Below are 20356 nucleotides of genomic sequence, written 5' to 3' on the forward strand. Positions count from 1 at the left end.
TATATTGTAAAAGAGAAGGGTTCCTCTACACCCAACGGAAAAACAAAACTTAATTAAAAAGACTCTTTCAGAGCCAAACCTATCACCCCCTTGGCTGCCAGCATCGTTGAAAGATTTAACTGAACACATCGTAATTTCGCACTTAAGGGAAAGAAAAGCAGTTTGGATTGTTTGTGTTTTCATGATTTAAAGTGATAATCCTTAGCCGTGACAAGGCCCAGAGAAAATAGTGCTAAAAAGGGATTTTGTTTTGCTGGGGTATTTACACATGAAGAGGAGAGCCCTATCATTACTGTGGCTGTAGCCATGCGGAAGGAAACCAGATAAAACTTTAAACTACACAAACACAAAGTGAGGAAGGCCTGACTTTTGCACCATCAAACAGATGGTTTGTCAAACGCTTTCTATTAGTAGGCCAGTTCAGCACGAGCTCTTCCACTGTGAAGCCATGATGTTGTGAAGGATGCAGTATGTGGTTTACCATTGTCTTGCTGAAATATGCAAGGCCTTCCCCGAACAAGACAATGGATGGGAGCATATTCTGCTCTAAAACTTCTATATACTTTTCATCAATGATAGCGCCTTTCCAGATGTGTACGCTGCCCACGCCATAGACACTAAGCAACCCCATACCATCAGAGATGCAGGCTTGAATGTCTTGTTTAACCCTTGGAACCCCTAGCCAGTTTTTGCTACTTTTGGTCTACCTGTATGTGTTTTTTAATGCAAAAATGCCTTTAGAGTCCCTTCATGCACAATCAAGTTATAGACATCTATTTTTCAGGACAACCTGGACTATCAGGATTAAGTAGCAACAAATGGTAAGTAGAAGTAGAAGAACCAAAGGGAAATTGAATCTCAAAGAATTTTATACAAATCACACCTGAAAAGATTTTTCACAACTGCATTTATTTCCTACAGGCCTCATCTATCAGGAGAAAAAACAACTTGCTAGCAAACATGCAACAGAAACTACCACTATCATTTATCTGTGAGACCCATTCACACATTGCACACATGGTAGACCAAGAGACCAAAAAAAAGAAGAAGAAATTTGAGCATCGTGATTGGCCAACAGGCTAACAGTGTGCTGTCATCTTTTACTTCAACTTTAAACACAACTCTGCAAATCCCTGATTTAACCACTTATGACTCAAACTTCTTGTCATAATTGTTGCTGAATCTTAACTCAACAAATGAAATTCAGTCTCTACAAAATTGTTTGTCTGACTAAAACATGAGTCGGTCTCTGCCTTTCTTCTCTCTTTTCCTCGTCTCCCGCTGCCTACTCTTGTCTACAGGAACGTCTCCAGAAGGGAAGCCTTCGCCGCCGCTGTCAATCCACAGGAGGTAAACATGTTTTTCAGATCTCTCTCTGTCTGCTTCTCTGCCTCTGACTCACTCGTACATCATTTTTCACATCATGCACTGATAGAAAAACCCAATTCAGCACTTTGTTTTGTGTACCGGACTACCTACTGCCAGGAAACTTTTTGAAAATAAGAGCTTTGATATGTCGAACGCGTGGGATGCCTTTGTTTGAAAAGAGCACTGCGGATAATTGATTACCGCAGAATGTAATTGATAACCACAGAATGTTCCAGACTTATAGAGCAACATCTGCAGAGCGCCTGAGCCCATCCAATGAAGAAATTCAGCGGCAGTCACTCTCCACTTCTCCTCCTACTAAATTTCAGTGAGCACAATATGGTTTCTAACTCCCTGGCCCACTGTGCTGGATTTAATCCAGTATTATCTAAGTTAAACAACTCAGCCGAGAACCACGCGGCTCATATAAACCCTGTACCCCTCTCCAACTCTCACAACGCCCAGGCTCCTCTCGCCTTGGCTGCGTCCCAGAAGTCTTTGCAATTCACATTTTGTTAGCAATGGTCTATACAAATCCTCAGAAGAGACATAACACAGAGCCGTCAATGACACGGCACTGGTGTGCTGCACAGAGTCACAGCAGCCGAGGGGGATCAAACAATATACAATACGCATATTTGTCATGTTGGGTTTATAAGGGGAATCAAACAGCTCCTTGTGCTCCTTAATTGGAGCTGGGTGGAGTGAAATGTTGGTGCCCAGAGTGAAACAGCGGGATGGCGTGTGCCCAAGCCCTCATAACGTACAGTAAATATAAACACATGCGCTACCCCGAACCATGTGGAGGGCTGAAAGAGTTCCCTTGTGCTCTGACCAATGACTGAAACTTCTTCCTTCCTAACGCCCTGAAAACACGTGGATTTGAAGGATGCATGTAGAACGCTGCGGTGTGGAAGGATTGGCGGCTAAGCCGAGCTCTGACCTGATAAATGGCTGCAGTAGTGGAGGAGGAGATTGGTTCTTAAGAGCACAGTCAGCTGGACGCAGGGCAGCTCATTCATCAATACATCAAGAACAACGTTACTACTTTTTTTAGCGCACTTTTAAAAATAGGGTTTCACAAAAGCAGCAAAATAAAGGCCTGTGTTCATCTCTTTGCTCTGGCAGCACCAAAGACCTGAATTTCAGAGCACTTCTCCTTGGCATGTGATGTTACTTAGCTCTTAGTTACATGTTACAAAATCTAAGTGACCGTTAGGTCTGTTTTTTATTGTTCAGTATGCTTAAAACTAATATATACCATGAAGAAAAAAACATGTAAAGAAATTGTGTCCCATCATTATTAAAATGTGCATTGTTGTTTTCTTTGTTTTTTTACACTGTATTATAAGTAATGGGGAGGCAGTCAAATGTGTGCAAATATCCCAAAGCAGACATAACAGTGTACTGAGCTGTATCATATCATATCATATCATATCATATCATATCATATCATATCGCACTGTATCGTATTAAATCACATTGTATTGTACTTTATTTAATTGTATCATACTGTATTGAATCATGTTGTGTTGAATCGCGTCGTATTCATTCGTATTGTATAATGTTGAATTGTAACATATTGTATTGTTTTGCAATCAAATCGTTAACCTGACATGCCTGATGGATTTGTTTCACACATCAATCAGGAAAACCTCCCATAGATGGTGTTTGGGAAAGGGCAGAGCCTTTAAAAAAAAACCTTGGTGGATGATTGGATGAACGTTCTGTCTGTCACATCTTTACGGGAACTGCATAACACGAACCATGGTGACTGTAGACATGTCAGTACACAACTTTTGTCAGTTTTGAAAAGAAAACAACTCAATTCTGTCCTTTGTTCTTCTTTTAACAAAGAAAGTTCTGCCTCTTACTCCTGACTGGTCCTCTCACTTTCTTACAGGGCCCAATCTGTTCCAGTGTTGTCAACTTATTGACTTTGTCACTATATTTAGCCTGTCGTCAGACCCCTCTAGTGACTCTGTTTCAAAAAAGTGACTGGTGACAAATCTAGTGACTTTTTCTGTTGTTACTGGGGACTTTTGCAGCCTGAAAATAATAAATAAATAGCTTAAAATAAAAGTTGAAGAAACTTTACCAGAGTATTTCTTTTGACTCATTTTTGCCAGTCCCAAGCCCAGATAAAGGAGGAGAGTTTGAATCGTGACACTAAACCACGTTCCAAATTATTATGCAAATGATATTTACCTCACATTTTCCTATAGAGTTGATGCAAATGACAGTCACTGTAATTTTCAAGTCATCAACTATTAAAGCATTTTCAGTTTTATTGAACAAACCTCCAAATGATAACTTTTTTCTTTTTTTGAATAAAAAACTCAAAACTCACTGTTCTAAATATTACACACAACAGAGTTTTGAAACATTTTATAGGTTGTAGAGAACTGAAAATGGTCATTTGATGAATGTGCAGCATTAGGAGGTCATTTTTACTGGAATCAAAAGCTATTCCAAACAAAAACATCTTAACAGGCCAACTTACATGTTAACATAGGAGCCCTTTTTGATATCACCTTCACAGTTCTTGCATCCATTGACCTTGTGAGTTTTTGGAGAGTTTCTGCTTGAATTTCTTTGCAAGATGTCAGAATAGCTTCCAAGAGCTGCTGTTTTGATGTAAACTGCCTCCCACTCTTATAGATCTTTGGTGTGAGGATGCTCCAAAGGTTCTCAACAGGGTTGAGGTCAGGGGAGGATGGGGCCACACCATGAGTTTCTCTCTTTTCATGCCCATAGCAGCCAATGACACAGGGGTATTCTTTGCAGCATGAGATGCTGCATTGTCATACATGAGGATAATTTTGCTACAGAAGGCACGGTTTTTCTTTTTGTACCATGGAAGAAAGTGTCAGTCAGAAACTCTACATACTTTGCTGAGGTCATTTTCAGGGACCTTCAGGGGCCAACCAGGTCTTTCCCCATGATTCTGGCCCAAAACATGACTCCGCTCTCTCCTTGCTGACACTGCAGCCTTGATGGGACATGGTGGCTATCCACCAACCATACACTACTCCATCCATGTGGACCATCCAGGGTTGCACGGCACTCATCAGTAAACAAGACTGTTTGAAAATGAGTCTTCATGTATTTCTGGGCCCACTGCAACCATTTCTGCTTGTGAGCATCGGTCATATATTATCCTATAGTACCATATACATATTGCACCATATCATATCATATTATATGATTTTGTACTGCATTTTATTGTAAATACTGTATCTCTTTGTACAATTTTGCATGTATCATGCTTTATCATATCATATCTTACATATTGTATTGCATTGTATCATATATTGTATCAGTGCAGAGTTAGAGGTTTGCTTTGGGAGCGAGTCTGAAGAAAAATTTTGCTTGCTCTAAAACTCTTTGTTAGTCAACAAAGGCACAGTCTCATTCACAAAATGCACAGAAGGTTTTTATGAATCAGAGGCACTGCAGGCCTAAGCGTCTCTGCTGATGTGCATTAGTGACACACAGGAAATACGTTGTACCAGCAAACTACAACACTTTCTTTCAGAGATTTACTGTGTCTTAGATGAACGGTCTGTGAGAGTCAGAAATGAACAGTCTGAACCCAGACTGTCTTGAGAATTTCTGGACACACCCCTGGATAAATGTATGTTTAAAGGAAAGACTTACAAGAGATCTCTAACTCAGCTGATCCTTTCTCCTCAGGCAGTTTTTTTTTTCAGATTCTCAGGGTCAGATCAGACGTAGATTCTCTCCTTGAAAATGTGAATGTACCCATCAGGCAGAAAGACCAGCAGTGGACTCTTACAGTCTGTTCTCAAAGATGCTGGTGTGCAGAAGTTGAAAAGGATCGATGTCACGTTTTGGTTCCTGTGTAAAAGCCTGACAGCTCATTGTCTGGAGCTTCTCTTCAATAGACACTGTAATTTATGAAAACATAAACCTCAACGTTTATGTGGCTGTAACTGATTTGTTTATGAAAACAGCCATTGTTCTCAAAAGTGTCAGAAGCAGCCAAAACCACTGCAGCTTCAAGTGGAAGTCATTGTTCTGTGAATGCAGAGGCCGATGCCCTCTGACCACCCCTCCCTCCAAACCAAACCTCAGAGCTAGTAAAGCTAACAGAGCTAGCGCCGTGTTCACAACAGCCTCTCTCTATGCTGCTGTCCTAGAGCTCTCATGGGCTTACAGTGGGATGGTTATCTGTAATTTCTGCAGGTAATTCCAGGCACCATCTGGCAGCCTTGTATCATGATAATCCTCTCACAGTTCAATTCCAGGTCATCTCATTTCAGCAGCTGCTTTGGCCAAGAATAATTAGTAAAACTATTGGATGGAGAGCCTCGTTTTTTAACTTAATCAAAGGTCTAACATGTAGAAAAGATGGACAGGTGAGGAAAATGGGTCAACAAGATGCAGCTACCTCTTAGCTGTTGAATTTGATGGATCAGGAAAAAGTTATTCCCAGGGACACTGAGTGAGGCAGAGCGGGCAGCTGTCCAGTGCAGCCGTCCAGATGTGAAAGTGCTCTTTTCACCAGAGGGCTTTTTTTTTCTCTGCAAGGATTTCCTCCAAAATCTCCACTCAAATTAAGTTATTATCAATCATGGTGGGGAAACACTGAGGAGAAAACCACACTTTAAAAACAACATTGAAACAAAATAAGAAAGAAACTAAGTGACCTGAAACTGGATTGGCCAGAGCTTGGTTTTGATTGGCTGAGGGGGTGTTCATTATTTTCAGATAACTGAACCGCTCTGAAGCGCAGTAACTTTCCTTAACCTTTAGTAATATATTCATGGCTGCTAGACTTTGCTCTTTCTAACATCTTTCTCTAACCTTCGTGTCACTGAATATTAAAGTTTCAAAACTTAGAACAGCAACTGTGTTTGAAGTTTGGACATCTGGGGATGTGGTTGGTTGAGTTTGACGTCCTTAAAGCAGACAACCAGGGTTCGACTTCTACCCTCTACCACTTACTCACGTCATTCCTCACTTTGACGTCCTGATTTTGACTTAATCCACTCTCCTGTCCTCTGAAACAAAGACATAACAGCCCAAACATGGATCTGTCTACAGAAGAGGATTAGGGCCACTGAAAAAAAACAGGGATACAAATTTTTTTTTTTTTTTTTTTTTTACTTTGGTCTGAAGATCAAAATCAGAATTCTGAGATTAAATCAGAATCCTGAGATTAAAGTCAGAATTTTGAGATTAAAGCCAGAATTCTACGATTAAATTCAGAATCCTGAGATTAAAGTCAGACTCCTGAAATAAAAACCAGACTTCTGAAATTAAATTCAGACTCCTGAGATTAAATTCAGAATCCTGAGAATAAAGTCAGACTTCTGAGATTAAATTCAGAATCCTGAGATTAAAGTCAGACCTCTGAGATTAAATTCAGAATCCTGAGATGAAAGTCAGACTTCTGAGATTAACATCAAAATCCTAAGATTAGAGCCAGACTTCTGAGATTGACATCAGAATCCTGAGAATAAAGTCAGACTTCTGAAATAAAATTCAGAATCCTGAGATTAGAGCCAGACTTCTAAAATTTACATCAGAATCCTAAGAATAAAGTCAGACCTCTGAGATTAAATTCAGAATCCTGAGATTAAAGTCAGACTTCTGAGATTAACATCAGAATCCTGAGAATAAAGTCAGACTTCTGAAATTAACATCAGAATCCTGAGATTAAAGTCAGACCTCTGAGATTAAATTCAGAATCCTGAGATTAAACTCAGACCTCTAAGATTAACATCAGAATCCTGAGATTAACATCAGAATCCTGAGATTAAAGTCAGACTTCTGAGATTAAATTCAGAATCCTGAGATTAGAGCCAAACTTCTGACATTAACATCAGAATCCTGACATTAAAGTCAGACTTCTGAGACTAACATCAGAATCCTAAGATTAAAGTCAGACTTCTAAAATTAACGTCAGAATCCTGAGATTAACATCAGAATCCTGAGATTCAAGTCAGACTTCTGAGATTAAAGTCAGGATTCTGAGAATAAAATCAGTATTCTGCAATTAAAATCATATTCTGATATCAAAGTCAGAATTCTGATTAAAAAAATCAAGAATTCTACAATAAAGTCAGACTTCTGAGATTAAGGTCAGAATTTTTAATTTTAAGACAGAATTCTGATATTAAAGTCAGAATTCTAGGATTAAATTCTGAATCCTGAGAATAACGTCGGTATTTGGAGATTAAAGTCAGAATTCTGAGATTTAAGTCAGGATTTTGAGATTAAAATCAGAATTCTGAGATTAAAATCAGAATTCTGAGATTAAAGTCAGGATTCTGAGATTAAAGTCAGGATTCTGAGAGTAAAGTCAGACTTCTGAGATTTAAATCCAGATTCTGAGATTAAAGTCAGGATTCTGAGATTAAAGTCAGACTTCTGAGATTTAAATCCAGATTCTGAGATTAAAGTCAGGATTCTGAGATTAAAGTCAGGATTCTGAGAGTAAAGTCATAATTCTGAGATCAAAATCAGAATTCGGAGATTAAGTCAGAATTCAGAGAAAAAAGTCAGTATTCTGAGATTAAAGTCATATTCTGATATTATAAAGGCAGAATTCTGATTTTAAAAAATTCAAGAATTCTGAGATTAAAATCAGTATTCTGAGATTAAAGTCATATTCTGAGATTAAAGTCAGAATTTTGATTAAAAAGAATCAAGAATTCTGCAATTAAAGTCAGTATTCTGAGTCTAAATTCAGAATTCTGAGATTAAAGTCAAGAATACTGACTTTAATCTCCAAACTCTGCCTTTAATCTCAGAATTGTCACTTTTTCTCACAGGAAAAAAAAAAAAAAAAATCATCTTGAAAATTGTTTTTTTCAGTGGCCCTTATCATATGTATCTATAAATGTTGACTTCTGCCTAAACAACTGCATTCAAAGTGATCAAATTCTGATTTTAGCACAAAAATCCAATCAGGGTGAAAGATTGTCAAAACATAATGAGAGGAATTATAATGTCTCAACTGTAGGAGTTAATTCACAAAATACTTTACAGAATACTTCAAATGGTATCATAGTAATAGTACAACTCAAACATCTGTGTAAACCTTCCATAAAGTAGGTTTTCATGATTTTAGTTAAAGTGCAAATCTAGAGCTGACATCCTCAGAGCAGATAAAGCCTCATTAAGAACAGAGGTAGGGATAAGTTGATAAAATGTAAAGTGAAATTCAGGGATTCAAGGGCAGTTGTAACATTTGCTTCCCAGGGCACAAACTTTGTACCCCACTTGTAAATTTCTGTTTTGGTTTTGGCCCTTTTTTTTGCATCTGGTTCCAGATGAGACATGAGAACTCCTCAAGCACTGCAATCCACAGACCGAGGTGAATAAAGGACAGCAGGGCCTAATTTCCTAAATGGAGTGACTGACTTATCAGAGACTGCATCTTCCCTGCAGGCTGAGGCAAGTGAAAACAAGGTGAGATTCAGTCAGGTTTAGATTACAGGCTGATGTCTGCAGCACCAAGGACATGCAGTAATCTCTTATGACAGACTGGCTGTAACCAGGAGTGACAACTGAACTGATGCTATCTGCTTTATTTCTACTGAGGAAGGAGACACGAGGGGACATGTTCTGTGGTTACTGTTTTCAGATGTTGTGCTCTGACCGAGGAGCAGGTGACAGAGGGAGTCTCAGAGGGGAAACAAGGGATTTCCTTTTGCATGAGTCATGGGTAGCAACAACACAAACATGAATATGAAACTGTGCCTGCACATAAACAAAACAGAAACCTTCAGGACTGAGAGATAAAGACAATGGGAACAGCCAAAAACTGCAGTTCTTCCAGTGTCCACTTGAGGCCAGCTCCAAAAGTGGGTCAATTTCCATTAGACCCCATGATAAAACACTTTAAAGCAGAGGAATTAAAGCAGAATATTTAAGCAGAATTAAACAGCCTTGTATGAAATCAGACTGGGTTTCTATAGCCAGTGATAGCAGGTGTTTGCTGCAGACTAAAGCACTGTGTTTTTAGGTTCTCTGCCTGTATGCTCAGTGTCATTTTGACATCTGTCAGGGCCATTCTTGTGAAAACAATATCTTATAAGGATTTTCTTCAAACTTTGCAGAAGTATCCATCCCAACCCAAGAATAAACTGATAGGATTTTAGGTTGTAGGTCAAGGTCATTGTGCTTATTGTGAACCCAATATTTCAAGAATGGTTTTGGGTATTTTTTCACATTTTGCACAAATGTCCATTGTGACTCAGGGATTAATTGATTAAAATAGGAGGGCAAAGGTCAAAGGATGAGGTCAACTGGGCCTCATCTTCATCCCATGCTTTTGAACGCTTTGAGGGATTTCATCAAACTTGGCACAAATGAAGCTTAGCGTTAGTTTATGCAGGACACGGTAGCCATACGCCCAACTGATCACCTCCCCGCTTCCACAGCCAATCACAGCTCTTTCTCTCAACATAGTGGCCCATTCACAAATTCCTGCTTGCATTAATGCTGATGCACTATGCTGATGCTGCTGCTGTTGGCAAAGCTTAACCTCCTCCACCCCAGCCTCCTCCTTTATAGCAGAAAGTTTGTTGCACCCTTATATTGAGATTCATGTTGCCATGTATTGACTGCTTTTGATCTAATTTCATTGTTTTCCATACTCATTGTCATATATGTATCTATCTATAGGAGGTCGTTCTGGCCATGTGCTCCCAGGAAAGTCAAAACATGCTGCTTGACTAACCCAGGGAGCATTTTGAGCAGAACCTTCTTCGCCAAGTAAAACTGTACATCCCTGGTTATACAAGAGTATCCCTGACTGATATGTCTATTCTGATTCATGGATGGGCTGATTTGATTTTGAAGGCATTAAGTCAAAAGTGACAGTGACTGGGCCTTATGTCTGTCCCTTGCTTGTAACTAAATATGTCAAGATTGCTCTCTGGGGTTTTGTTTTGCTCAAATTCTGCACAAATGTCCACTCTGACTCAAGATTGAACTGATTCGACTTTTGAGGTCATAAGTTAAATCGCAGAAGTCACTGGGCCTAATGTTGATACCATGCTTATAAACACAACATCTCAAATATGCTTGGAAGAGTTTTATTCAAATTTTGCATAATTGTTTTTTCTGACCCACTAAGCTTAAAACATGTTGGAGGTACAATGTCATGACCCCCAAATCTTGAGAGGACAATATTTCAAGAATTCACAGAGGGATTTTTAATTTGGCACAAACCTACCCTTGAATTCAGGGTTAACTGGCTACAGTTTGGAGGTCAAAGGCCATTACTAGCTTACACATTGTGAAGCGATTTTGCCATATTGTTGCTTCTTAGGAGTTAAACCTCCTTGACTCACCAGTGCGCTATCACTGGCTATATAAATTAAACAATGAGATTAAACAAAGGAATGAAGAGTTGTAACTGTGTTGAGGGTAGGGTGGGTATTACAAGCGGTTTGCTATGACTTACCTTAGCTAGTTCAGACAGTTTGTGTTTGCTGGAATTTTTGGTAACTGAAAGAATAATTCATCCAAAAAATCTTTACTCCTCAGGGCTCCTAGCGGTTGCCTTGTAATAAAATGTTGACTCAATTCTAAGAGGCAAGAATGCAGAAGAAAGTTAGGGGAAGGAGTAAAATATAGAAAAGGGACTCAGCCAAAGTTTCAACATTGCATCCAGAATTTGTGGTTTTACTGAACTGTATTCAAATGATGTGCCTTTGATTCACCAGCATGGTTGGAGATTCATGTGGTCTTCTTTTTAACATGAAGTAAAAATCATTTAGTTTTCAACCCCCTCAGGTATGAAAAATGACTACTCGGTACTCTGCATAAATAAACTACTTTTTACTTTTAATTGAACAGATTTATAGATGAGTGTTTTTACTTCTACCTAAGTAAATTTCAATAAAAGTAACTGTCCTTTTGCTTGGATACAGTATTTATGTAGTCTATCCACCCCACATACAGTTAATATCCAATAAAATATTAAGGAACTCATTGTTTGAGAAGCATTACCCCTTACAACTTCTCTTCTTTATCTCCATCTCCCTCCTTCCCCTCTCTCACTGCATCTCCCAACAGTAATGTTCTGTCAATAAGCCAATTAGTATGATTGGTCAGGGAGGTCCATCTGTGACCGTCTGACTGGAAACACAAGCTTATTTCTTCCGCAACTACCTTTGTTCCTCCAAAATCATTAATTCCTCCACGCCAAAAAACTGCAGATCATAATAAACCAAAAGAAAAAAACAAAAAAAAAGGATCATAAAAGGTGAAGAGATGTCTCTGAAAAACTAGATTAACAACAGGAAGCTTTAGATTATACCAGTTTGCTTGTCAAGCCAGATGTGCAACACAAAATACAACATATAATCTGCAATCCACTATCCAAGTTCATGAATGAATTCAGTGAATTGTGGGGTGTTACAAAGCTTCATACAACTAGGCTGCACTCAGGATAAATTCTATGCAAATGGTTACAATGTTGCAGCAGCTGCAGCCCCTCACCCAGTTTGCTGCTTACAGTGAGAGTGAAGAAGAGCCACCACAGCCAAGCACAGCCATGAGAAAGGGAGGGACAGGATTCAGTCTGTGATGATGTTATAAAGAGAAGAATCTACAGGCCCACCTGCTCTTGTTTGTAGAAATATTATAATGTATATAACAAATTCACAATAAGATATCTTTAGTAAACAGTTGTGAACTAAAGTGTGCTGTTATGAGTCAAAAACTCCAGAGCTGAAAATGAGTCCCACTCCGGCCCTTGTAGCCTTGACTGTTACCAACTTTTCCTCTCCTGTTTTTCGTTCTCAGACAAAAAATTGCACATGCACAAAAAATCTGTAATCCCAGAATGTCATTTGTCAGCAGAGTGGAAATATCATGTCGACCATCAGACACCAAAAACAGAAACAGAGACAAGTTTTGAGTTAGCTGGCAGCTTTGACAGGCAAGAGTGACCGATCCAGCTTGTAATGACAGAGGAAACTCTGACAAACACATGCAGACGCACACATGCTTGTAAGCACAGGATATATCCAAACACACATGTCAGTGCCCACATGTTCTCTCACCGCAGCTTTATGAACGTTAGTTTGTGAGAGCTTTATTGGAAAATTTGCAGGAAAATTGTCCATCGGTAAAATTTTAATGCCTAAGATCTTTATGGCAACTAAATCCACCAGTGTGGATTTATGAGCCGGGTCGTTAAAATTGTTTCTCAGAGCTCTGTGCTGGCATGAGTAAATAAGAATATTACATTTTCAAACTCTATTAGAGATGATGACAGAGAGCTGAGAGGATTTGCATGAGTTTTTCTACATGCAAAATAGCGTCATTATACTGTATCTGATTCTACCGAGGCGCCCTTTCACTCCTGACATTAATGATGTTTCTATTTGTCTGCTGTATCTATTTACCCATCTATTTATAGGGGAGAGGGATTCTCTGGGAGCCCACAGTTTGCTGAGTTAATGAACGGAGCTGGTGGCACTGAGGCAGTGTGGATGGAAGGATGGAGGGAAGCAGAGGGAGGGCAGTGTTGTGGAAGCCTGGCTTCAGGGTGTTTCCATGCTAGGATTGCCCAGGAATCTGATGCCGGTGCCAGACGCGGGGAAACCCTCATCAAAAACAAGGGAGCACACCCATCTGCAGCCATCCACAGATGCACTGGGCCCTAAAGACAGCCAGATTCAGGCAAGCACAGAAATACAGCATCTGCTAGCCCAAACAAACATTTACATGGTCACTTCTTTACCTGTATTGTTAGTAATCAAAGTGCCAAGTTGTATTTCAGCTGGAAGTTTAAAGGGAGGGTACACCCTAAATCTTTCAAAAATGTCAGATGAATTTCATGGTCATTTTCACGGGTTTTCTAATTATTGTTCATATAAGATGTAAAATTGTACTTTGTTAAGCTTAAATGAATTATCTGCTTCACTGTTAACATGTGGATTATTGTTTGTTTCTATAGTTTATGTATGAGGTAACTATATGTTTTCAACATTGAAGAAAAAAAGGCAAGTATTAATTTAGCTTAGTTTCCTATTGTATCTCATATTGTCTCTTCTCATCTTGTATCCTATCATAACATGATATATATATTCTATCATATCGTAATGTAGCATGTTGGTGAGTCTTGATGCATCACATTTAACATGAGCTTAACCAGTGGGGTCGTATTGAAATGTATCTTTTAGTTTTTATTGTATCTTACCTTGACATACATCATATTGTGTCGCAACGTTAACAAAACACAGTGTAACATAACACATTGTAACACAGTGTAACACAAAGTAACATAACGCAACACAACAAAACACAACGCAATGTAATGCAACGTTACATAACGCAAAGTGACTTAATGCAAGATAACGCAACATAACACTATGCAAACTTACGCGATGTTACACACATAATGCAATGTTACACACATAATGCAATGTTACAAAACACAATAGTGTAACAGCGTAACACAACGTAACATACCACAACGTAACTTTACCTAACATAACGTAACATAACGCAACACAACACAATGTAACGCAACATAACATAGCGTATCGCAAGATAACATAATGCAACATAACGTAATGCAAGGTAACAATGCAACGTAATGTAATGTAATGTAACGTAATGCAATATAATGTAATGCAATGTAACATATCTTGTCTCAACGTATCATAATGTATCTTGTTGTTACATATTATATCAAAATATATAATATATTGAATCATAACGTATTGTATCAATGTATCATAACGTAACATAAGATTGTTTACTAATGTAAAGTATTGTTACTTATCATATCATAATGTATCGTATTGTGTCATGCTATACTGTTTTACATCATAACGTTTTGTACTGTATAATATTGAATCATATTGCACTATATGGTCATATTTTTCATATTATCATTTTTATATTGTTCTATATCATGATTAATTACATTGTATTAAAGTGTATTGTGCTCTTATCTACCTTACTGTATTGTATTGCTTAGTGCCATATTGTTTCATGTAGTATCACATAAGAATATATCATTTCATATTGTTTCAAATCATATAGGATGTTATGGTGTTGTATTGTTACTTATTCTATCCTTCCTTATATGACTACCAGGTATTTTGCCATATCCTCTCGTTTCATGTTGTATTACATTGAATTGGATTATAATGTATCACATCATATTGTTTTACATCATAACATTTTGTATCATACCCCATCCTTTTATATTGTTTTACATTGTATTGTAATGTATCATAAGCTACAGAACCATATCATATCACAGCGAGTCATATTGTATCATTTTGTCTATTATTACATTTTATTGTATATGTATTGTATCATAACATGTTGTATTGTAGACTATATCATAAAGCTTCTTTCACTCTCATATTCGGATCCATGCTACTATGGACTGATTGCTTTTGAACTGGTTTTACTGAATTCAATACGCATTGTCATATATGTTTCTATCTATATGGATTGTTTTTTTGTTTTTTTTTATTGGTTTATTTGACAGGGACAGATGCAGTAAACATAGAGAACTGAACAACAATTTTCCATGTACTACACCACAGCATTTGAAGCTAATGCTAATTTCCAATGCCTGTACCTGAGAGGGAATCTGGCCATGCTGCTTGACGAACCCTGGAAGTATGTTTTGAACAGAACCTTCTCTGCCAAGTAAAACTCTATATCCATTTTGTAATAAAATGGTTAGATGTATGGCAAGAGTGTTAATGAATGAAGCATGCTATCGCACCGTATTGTACTTTAATGTATCACATAGCATTGCATCACATCGTATCATATTTGGGATGTATTTGTTTTAATAAACTTTTGGATAGTCTTCTTTAACTTGACACACATCAAAGAAAATCCCATGCTTAATAAAAAAAACAACAACATATATTTATGATCAACTGTTGTCCCTGATACACATATTTGGAGTGTGTGGCTTTTTTCCTGTTTTTTATGTCTAAAACTTGTCTAAAATTATTTATACTGACTAGAGAAGCTGCTTTTTGTTCTCATGTATCTTTTAATCTAGTATAACATGTATTCATATTGGAAAGACAATGTAACTACAATTGTTTTAAACCTAACTTAAGTCATTTTAATGTTTGAGGTTTTTGGTCACAGGTCAGCATCCGTTAATAAAGGGGGAGCAACATATTATGATGTGTTTTCTAGTCTTGGTATAACATAGTCGTAAAACTCCTGATTAAGAGCAATATTTCATTGGATTGCATTTGGAGGAGCCTTTCGAACGGGACAGGCTTTAATGCTGTTACATAGTCGGCTTTCAAATGCACACTGCACACTTTGTCAGCAGCAGCATCTTAAACTCTTCATATCAGCCCTCAGTGAATGCCTCTTGTCCAATCAGAGTACTAAACATTAGGGAGAAACCTCCGTAGGGAGGTCAGTGCTGGTCAATTTAACTAAAATGTAAATACATATTCCTTTTAAATGTTATTTTTTGTAACTATTGCCCTCTGTTTGCTTCTTGGCTAGCTTGTGAACATAAATATACTTTTCATATTGTGTTTCTTGGGCTTAAATATGATCAGGGATATCACAAATCCAGCTCTGACTCTGAGAAACATAACAGGCCCTGATCAGGCCTCCTCCCAGGAAGAGATCAGGGTTAATCAGAGAGGTTCTTCTAAGGGGAACAAGGCCTCGGCTCACTTAATCACGTCTTGTTTTGATAAACAATCTCACTGCACCATTGTACAGTGCAGGAGTAGGAGGAGGGGGGCGTTTTCAGCCTGTGTGACCGGGGCAGCCTTGAATTCTTCCTTTCACAGGTGGAACAATGAGGCTTCCCTCTCTTTTGAATGAGTCACCGGGGCCGATATGATCACACGTGTTTACGTTGCTCGGGTTTGAAGCTCATGTTGCTTTGCTAAGCTAATCAAGGAAATTGCTGTTTGTAAACCTCCTCGTATCAACATCTGGGAGCAGTTGCCTCTCCCTCCAAACCAAAAAACGGCTTAGAGTCAGAAAAAGAGAAACAAATACTGAGGCATGGCACACGCGCACACTGAAGTGCATGTATCTAAACCATGTGCACAGCCACCCACTCACACTCGTCGCATTTGTGATCCATTCCTCTGCTGAACAGGCAATGGAAACTTCTGCAAATGTAAATCTGCTGGGTTAAAAATACAGCACATTAATGTGCTCCACATGTGGCGCTCTGGCAGGACGGAGGATATTTTGACGGCGGGGGGAGAGGAGGAAAGGAGAAAGAGGTGGGGGGAAACCTGGGGTTTCTCCAGGGAACGGAGAGGGAGACACAAAGACAACACAGCACTTAGTCCTCTCTTTCTTTTTTACCTTGAGCCTTCTCCACAAACACGACCTTGGAGTCATGCTGGAAGTTGTGTCCATCGAGGAGCATCCTCTCCCCCCCGGAGGCGGGACACGTCTCCAAACTCTGCTTATCCACCAGCGGTAGCTCCTGGGCCGATCTCTGGGCTGTGGGAGGGAGAGAAGAAGAGAAAAGCGGCCTCATCGTTCTGCTAATACACACCCACTCCCCATGCAGACCTGAGCATCCAGACTGAGGCTGAATCACTACCTAGACAGCTTCCAGGAGCGTCCCGACACTCTGAAAAACCTCAACTTCTTAATGTTAGAATCAAGCTGCCTGTTTTCCAGAAAGCTGGGAGAGGCTTGGTGTTGTGTTTGTGTTTTCCTCAAATTATGGTGAAGATTTTCCCTCAAATAATCTTTTAAAGAGTGTCTTTCTTCTCTTTGGCTTTTAACTTGTCCCTCTTTTACCTTTTGGCTCTACCTTCTCATTCCTTGCCCGTTCCAGGTTTTCTGAAATGATATACGACTTGCTGTTAAGTATTTGCAAATGTTTTCAGTCTGAATGCAGCTCTGATGGCTCAGCTCTGACTTTCTTTTTGTAATTTCATTTTGATTGACCAGGAGACATAAACAAAGGTGCAATAAAACCTCAACGGTTTTCCCATGTGAGCATCATCTTCTTGCAATTTGATGCTCCTTCTCTCTGATTTTTCAGCCCTTGGAAAGCATCAATCTTCCCTGCATCTTTCCGTCTCTCTCCCTCAGTCTGTCTGTCGTTCTGCCTCGCTCACACACTAAGTGAATTTTGGTCAAAAACAATTGCTGTGTGGCAGTGGTTCAGAAACTAACAATGCTCTATTTCAAGGAGCTGAGATCATGGTTTAACTACTGTCTCTCATTTACCTCATCAGACTTCATCTCTATGGCAGCTCTCAGAGCCAGAACCACACAGAGCGGTTGATCCGCCTGAGGTTATCTCGGTCCAGTGAAAGGTCAACTCCAGTGCAGAGCAGAAAGTCAATCCACTTTATTGAACGAGGCTTTCGCAGCCTAATACGGGTGAAAACTCTCATACTAAAATGTGGGTTACAACAACACTTCACAGCTCTGCAGTGGCTCTAATTACAGGACTAAATGGGATGATAACCATCGAAATCTGTTGGGCTAATGTTTATATTTCAGTCAAGAAACTAAAGGAACAATATGTAGAATTTCAACAATGAAACATCTACATTGATTTAAGCTGACTCTTTCAAAGGCTGAGATAATCTGAATTTTTATTGTAGCAAAATTTCTTGACATGGTGCATGTTTATAGGTGTCCTGATCAAAAACTGCACTCCAAAAGATGTTTTCACCAAACAGTAAATCATAGTTTACATCTGCCTGCTGAAAAGGTGCCTTACTGGTATGCACAGTGAGCTTCTCACCACCAGGGAGGTCAATTTTGACATCATATTGCATTACATTGTATTGTACATTGTTTGTATCATCTTATAACATCTCGTCTCATATCTTATTGTGTCCAGTCGTGTTGTATTCTAGCCTATTGTATAGTTTTGGTTCAAATTATTTTGTTACTGGCGGTGAGGTATCATATGGTAACGTATCCTATCATTCACACTGCTATATCATACTGCATCGTATTATATCATATTGTATCATATCGTATCATATCCTCCTGAGACCAAGCCTGCATGCATGAGGATATTTTGGCTATCTTACAAAATAATAATAAATTCTGCTTTTAGAATTTGTCAGATGATTGCCATGTGACTTGCTTGAGATGTTTTGGGATACTTTGTAATTTTTGGTACTGTCAGGAGAATTAGAAAAATTTATTTTCAAAGTTTGGGGAATTTGAATTTGAATTTTGAATTTAAGGGATAAAAGATGCTACAAAGGGACCTTACTGTTATGCCCTGTGAGCTATTTGCTACCCGCAAGGTCGCTTTTAACATCCTGTTGTATTCATATTATTTTGGGTTTCATTTTGTTCTATTGTGTTGTTTCATATTGTCTTGTTTTGTATTGTAATTGCACAAAGTCAGGGAGAAAAGCTGTTAAAAAAGGGACTTTACTGGTATACGCACTGAGCTTCTTGCTCTCCAGGTCACTTTTAACAGGTTTTCTCCCTCATTATGTGAAATGTTTCTCTCATTATCCATCCATCCATCCATCCATTTTCAGACTCCCGTTTATCCTGTTGGGGGTCGCCAGGGGCTGGAGCCTATCCCAGCTGTCATTGGACGAGAGGCGGGGTACACCCTGGACTGGTTGCCAGTCAATCGCAGGGCTGATATATAGTTAACCTAATGAGCATGTCTTTGGTGGTTGGAGGAAGCTGGAGTACCCGCAGAGAACCCATGCATGCATGGGGGGAACACGCAAACTCCACACAGAAAGGCCCTGACAGAGGTGAACAGCGTGTCTCTACTCATCATTTTTTCTACCCCCTATAGGCTGAATTTCTATTGTGTGCATGCAGGTGTTAGATTATGTAATCTCAGCAATCAGTAGGACTGTGTAATCTCTAAATTAAAACACACCTGAGGCTGATATAACTCCTCTCAGTGTTTCTGGTATTTCATCATGAAGTATTATAGCAATATTGTAAACTAGTTGGTAGTTTTTTGTTTTAATACACTGAAAAAATGCAGGCAAACTCCTGTGCACAAATACTAGATAAATTGTATCTGATGAACTGATACATTGAGATCTGTTGTTTCTAAAGCTTCTGTGCATTACAACACTATCAGTATCACACTAGAGATTCTATGATGTTAAAACCCATGCTGTTAAAATGCATAGAAGTATTTTGACATAGACATTAGCGGTACGATATGTTCAGCTACCAACCACATGTAAGAGGATGTACTCACAGCACTCTATGGGGTTTGATGAGGCCTGTAAAGACACCGTCCTCCCTGTGGGCTGGTTGATGTGAACTCTGAAAACCATTCGCACACGTGTGTTCTTACGCCCGATATCGGTCTCCCCCTTCCTCAGCTCGATGTCTGAGTTACGCAGCTTCAGGATCCCTGCACAGTCAATCCTGTTTGATGAGACACATGATGAAGAGAGTGAGTCTGCCAAAGTCTGTCCGTCCACACACAGCAGCTCATCATTCACATTAAAGACATCCATACTCTCACAGTTAATCACGCTGTGATTTATAGCTCTCTGCAGATGATTCCAAAGTGATGAGCACTCTGGGAATCTTCAGCATCGCCCTGAAGGAAGCTGCAGTCATGTCAACAGCTGATTAACACCAACAGCCCCAGTGGAGCTTTTACACCTCAGTAAATCTACTCTTGGGTCAAATTCAAAATCTATGCAAACAAATGGCTGGGAATGTTCATTACAGCTCTGTAATGCTCCACAAGAGATTATTCCTGACTCCTTTTCACCTTTATAAACAGGAAGAATTAGCTGTAACAGTGTCAGTTCATCAGACAGTAAAGCCGTTATCCTCTACTCTCAGTACTTTTTTTCTGCTCTTCATGCATTTTACTTCATAAACTGAAATTCCTCAAGCACTCCTGCTTCTGGCATTTCCATTTGTGTGCTACTTGATGCCGCATTCCTCAAAGCCTAGTTAATGTCAACTTTTACACACATTTGAACACTCCCTAAAAATTCTTCTCATCAGACGCCGGGGTCTGCTGCGCTGGCGAAGCAAT

At 39.1% G+C, this 20356-nt stretch overlaps 1 protein-coding gene across 1 annotated transcript in view; it reads right to left on the minus strand.

The window, feature by feature from the left end:
- nfatc1 (nuclear factor of activated T cells 1) overlaps positions 1-20356 on the minus strand; it is a 77135-nt gene that overhangs the window by 37047 nt on the left and 19732 nt on the right. Inside the window, exons 5-6 of the mRNA XM_041809516.1 lie at positions 19556-19728; positions 16696-16836 (exon numbers count right to left, since the gene is read on the minus strand). Coding sequence (XP_041665450.1) covers positions 16696-16836; positions 19556-19728 — 314 coding nt within the window. The remainder of the gene's footprint in view (positions 1-16695; positions 16837-19555; positions 19729-20356) is intronic.

This window comes from Cheilinus undulatus, linkage group 16, assembly GCF_018320785.1.
Source record: "Cheilinus undulatus linkage group 16, ASM1832078v1, whole genome shotgun sequence".
Classification (NCBI taxonomy): Eukaryota; Metazoa; Chordata; class Actinopteri; order Labriformes; family Labridae; genus Cheilinus; species Cheilinus undulatus.